The sequence below is a fragment of the Microtus ochrogaster genome, chromosome 8 (genome assembly GCF_000317375.1).
Source record: "Microtus ochrogaster isolate Prairie Vole_2 chromosome 8, MicOch1.0, whole genome shotgun sequence".
Taxonomy (NCBI): domain Eukaryota; kingdom Metazoa; phylum Chordata; class Mammalia; order Rodentia; family Cricetidae; genus Microtus; species Microtus ochrogaster.
Genome location: NC_022015.1, coordinates 69,372,407 through 69,377,021, shown reverse-complemented (window position 1 = coordinate 69,377,021; position 4,615 = coordinate 69,372,407). Strand labels below are relative to the sequence as shown.

The window sequence follows — 4,615 nt, the reverse complement described above, 5'->3', positions numbered from 1 at the left end:
GGAACTAGCTTTGTAGACCAGGCTGGTCTCGAACTCACAGAGATCCGCCTGCCTCTGCCTCCCGAGTGCTGGGATTAAAGGCGTGCGCCACCATCACCCAGCTAATTAAGTGTATTTTAAATACTAAAATGTTTTGGCGATGTCCAGCAGTGAGGATATACCTATGCTATGGAATCAGATCCTTGTGAGTGCTTCAGAATGTGTGTTTCAGTTTCATTCTCACTGCTGTGATAAGATATCCTGACAAAAGTCACTCGGAGGAGAAAATGTTTATTTTAGCTCACAGTTCCAGGTCACGGTCCATCAGAGCAAGTAGTAAAGGCCACAGAGTTATACTTGATTATACAGTAAATTTGAAGCCGGACTGAGCTACATGAGACCTTGTCTCAAAAAGTAAACAAAGGGGCTGCAATATCTCAGCAGTTACGAGTGTGTGCTGCAGAGTCAGAGTTAATTCCCAGTGCGTGTGGGCAGCTCATGACGGCCTATAGCTCCTATGACTCAGTGACTTAGCTCCACAGGCACTTGCGCTTCTGTGTACGTCCCCACACACAGATACACATATGCACACATAGTTAAAAGTGAAATAAAACATAACCAAACAAATAAAAGTCCCGGGAAAAAAAAATCAAAAGAAGATACCTGACTGTCCACGGGCCTTCTGCATCAGGCCTGGAAGTGACTTGGGCATCACATCCTGGAAAGAACATCGGTCCCTGGGAAGGGCAGTGGCACTGAGTCATTGCCACCAGGCTTCCCAGGGAAAGAGGATCTTATATGGGTTGTGTGATCCCTTCTTAGACAGTAGAGGCTGGCTGGTGGGAAAGGCAGAGGCCCAGAGCTCAGGCATGGAAAGCACCCTACTCTGAGTGGCAGAAAGGTGAGCCCCTATGCTGATGGAGTCTCACTGAATAGCCGAGCCAGCAGCGCTCTGCCCTTGACACCAGGGCCTGTCCCAGTTACTTTTCTTTGGCCTCTCTGGATTGACTTTCTGTTCTCCCTGCAGTGTGCCCAGTCCGGTGCTCGTTAAGAAGTTCTCCGAGACCTCCAAAGCCTTCATGGACATCATGGCGGCCCAGGCGAGCAGTGGCTCCAGTTCTGCGCTCAGATGGGTCAGTCTGCTGATTCCTGAGTCCTGTGAATGCAGTCAAAGCATGGGCCCCTCCTTCCTTGGGGGTGGTTTAGGCACCCCATGGGTCCTCAAACAGAGCTTGTGGAACTTTCCCAGGATGGGTGAGTCCCTGAACTCTTTCCCTGAGGCTGGTAAAACCGAGAGACTTTCTGACATTTTTCTTTAAGGTCCTCTCCTGCCTAGCTATCCTCCTTCGGAAACAAGACTTGGAGGCCTGGGGCTACCCTGTAACCCTTCAGGTGTATCACGGGCTGCTGAGCTTCACCGTGCATGCCAAGCCCAAGGTGAGACTGATAGGAGTCAGCCTGTCAGAGCCAGGTTGGGAAGGTGACTTTAGAGTCCTGGCTTGTTTTTGGTTTGTTGTATGTGCATGTGAGTGGTGTATGCACATGTTTGTAGATTCACACACTCACACATGCGGAATGTCCTCCCCTTACTGTTCTCAGCCTTAACCCTTTATTCCCTGAGTCTCTCATTAAGCCTGGAACAAGGCTGGAGACCAGTAAGCCTCAGTGGTCCTCTTGTCTGCATCCCATGTAGTGCCAGGGTTTACAAGTGCATGCTGTAACCTATGCCTGACTTTTATTTTTCTTTTTTAAATTTATTTCGTGGGGGGGGGAGAGGAGGAAGAGAGAGGGAGACCTGTGTGCAAATGTTTACAGAGGCCACAAGATGAACTCAGGTCCTCCTGTTTGTACAAACACTCTTACTTGCTAAGCCCTCTCCCGAACCCTAAGTCCTGAGGTGCTGAATTTTGTTGTTGTTATTTGAGACAAGTTCTCAATAACCTGGATATCCGGGGACTTGCTATATAGCCCAGGCTGGCTTTGAACTCAGAGGTCCTCCTGCCTGGGATTAAAGGCTCACATCACTATTTCCAGCCCAAGGCCTGAGATTCTGCTCCCATTTCTGAGGCCTTGTCCCCTGAAATCCAGAGAATGAGGGGCACCCCTTCTCCAGCAGGAGTCTCTCTGCAGCCTCCACAGTCCTCCTTTCCCTTGGCAGGGAGATGGCAGCCTTGACAGAGGACCTAGAGTCACACAGACCTAACTTGGAGTCACCCTCCGCCTTTTTGTTGTTGTTGGAGGGTTGAACCTAGGGCCCTATGTATCCTAGACAAGCGTTCTACCGCTGACCTACATCCCCAGCCCATTTTTGCTTTTTTGTTTTGAGAGAGGCTCTTACTAAGCTCCCCATTGGCTCTGAACTCATCTGTAGTTTAGGCCTTGAGCTTTCCCTCTCTTCCCTCAGCTCCCCAGCAGCTGGACTTACAGAGTCTGCACCACCAGTCCCAGCTCTGAGCTGGATCCTTTCTTACTTCCTCCCTCTCTCTTTTTCTCTCTCTCATCTTGTTTTTATTTTTGTTTTTCAAGACATGATTTCTGTGTCTCCTGGCTGTCCGAGAACTATGTAGACCAGGCTGGGCTCAGAATCAACAAAGATCTGCCTATCTTTACCTCCTGAGTGCTGGGATTAAAGGCCTGAGCCTTCACTGCCCAGCTGAGCTGGATTCTTAATTCATCTTGCAGTGTCGCCTTGGGCAAATTACTTACTGTCTATAAGCCTGGGCCTCATTAAGAGATGCTTCCAGTCTTACTGCAGGGTTGTGTGGAGTCTCAGGCCGGGTACAGTCTGCTCTATCACAGGCCTTCAGCAAGTGGATCCATGCTGCTTCCTCAGAAGTTTAGGGCTAGGAACATACAATGATTTTCACCCCCCCTTTTTTTTTCCATTTATTTATTTATTGAAGATTTCTGTCTCTTCCCCGCCACCGCCTCCCATTTCCCCCCCTCCCCCAATCAAGTCCCCCTCCCTCGTCAGCCCAAAGAGCAATCAGGGTTCCCTGCCCTGTGGGAAGTCCATGGACCACCATGGACTAGGTGGTCTAAGGTCTAGTAAGGTGAGCATCCAAACTGCCTAGGCTCCCACAAAGCCATTACGTGCAGTAGGATCAAAAACCCATTGCCATTGTTCTTGAGTTCTCAGTAGTCCTCATTGTCCGCTATGTTCAGCAAGTCCGGTTTTATCCTATGCTTTTTCAGACCCAGGCCAGCTGGCCTTGGTGAGTTCCCGATAGAACATCCCCATTGTCTCAGTGTGTGGGTGCACCCCTCGCGGTCCTGAGTTCCTTGCTCGTGCTCCCTCTCCTTCTGCTCCTGATTTGGACCTTGAGATGTCTGTCCGGTGCTCCAAAGGAGGTCTCTGTCTCTCTCTCCTTTCATCGCCTGATGAAAGTTAATATTCAGGAGGAGATTTTCACCCCTTTTGAAGTACTTGTAACCTGGAAGTCTCCTGCCTTCTTTCTTGTTTATTCATGTCATCAATACTTATTTTTGTGTGTGAGTATTTTTGTTATTAGTTTTGTTTTTTTTTGAGAAAGAGTCTCATTACATAGCCCTGGCTACCTCAAAACTCAGTGATCTGCCTGCCTTTGCTTCTTAGTGCTGAGATTAAAGATGTACACCATCACACCCAGAGGTGTATGAGTGTTTTGCCTGTGTATATGTATGTGTATTGCATGTATGTCTGGTGCCTGTGAAGGCTAGACAAGACCACCAGATACCCAGGAACTGGAGTTAGGTTTGTAAATCTCTATGTGGGTCCTAGATACTAGATACTTGTCCTCTGCAAGAACAGCCAGTGCTTTTAACCTCTGAACCATCTCCAGTCCCTGCAAGGTATCTTTTACCTTCTGCTCTATGTTTGTTTATTCTTTGCCTCAGGCAAGTGCTGTCTACTCTCACCACGATGCTAATACCCAAGCAGTGCCTGGTTTAGTGGTACTGGCATTGCTGGGAAATTAAATGACTACATCCCTGCCTGAAGATGAGAACTCTGCTGCCCAGAGATTGAGTGTCTGGGCTGCCTCGGCCATTTGACCCATCAGCAGGCTTAGGACTGTACGGTGCTATGATCTTGACAGCAGTGGGTATCATATATAGAGGTGTCCCATCAGGCTGCTAGGGGAGTTGCACCAAGCACCCAAAATGCTGATCTGACCTTCATTCGCTTTCCCTTCAGATCCGTAAGGCTGCTCAGCATGGAGTGTGCTCAGTTCTCAAGGGCAGTGACTTCATGTTTGGTGAAAAGGCCCCTGCCCACCATCCTGCTGCTGTTTCCACTGCTAAATTCTGCATCCAGGAGATTGAGAAGTCTGGAGGTGAGGTGGGCAGGCCCAGGGCGGGTGGAGGGGAAGTGTGGGCAGAAGAGGAGAATTAGACTAAAACTCCCCTTTGTCTGCCAGGTGCCCGGGAGGCTACCACCACACTGCACATGCTAACACTGCTGAAGGACATGCTGCCCTGCTTCCCAGAAGCCCTGGTGAAGAGCTGCAGTGAGACTCTGCTTCGGGTCATGACATTGAACCATGTGGTAAGCTCAGGACACAGATTGTAGAAATAGGAGCGGCGGGCTGCGTCCCGGCACCCGGCCGCCCACATGGCTAGCTCTACCCGAAATAATTACACGGACACTGTGTTCATT

At 49.5% G+C, this 4,615-nt stretch overlaps 1 protein-coding gene across 1 annotated transcript in view; it reads left to right on the top strand.

Annotated features, from left to right (window-relative positions):
• The window catches only part of Rrp12 (ribosomal RNA processing 12 homolog), a 42,273-nt gene that overhangs the window by 7,251 nt on the left and 30,407 nt on the right, over positions 1 to 4,615 (top strand). The window contains exons 5-8 of the mRNA XM_005352283.2: positions 1,007 to 1,112; positions 1,300 to 1,416; positions 4,154 to 4,292; positions 4,377 to 4,504. Of these exons, the coding sequence (XP_005352340.1) occupies positions 1,007 to 1,112; positions 1,300 to 1,416; positions 4,154 to 4,292; positions 4,377 to 4,504 (490 nt within the window). The remainder of the gene's footprint in view (positions 1 to 1,006; positions 1,113 to 1,299; positions 1,417 to 4,153; positions 4,293 to 4,376; positions 4,505 to 4,615) is intronic.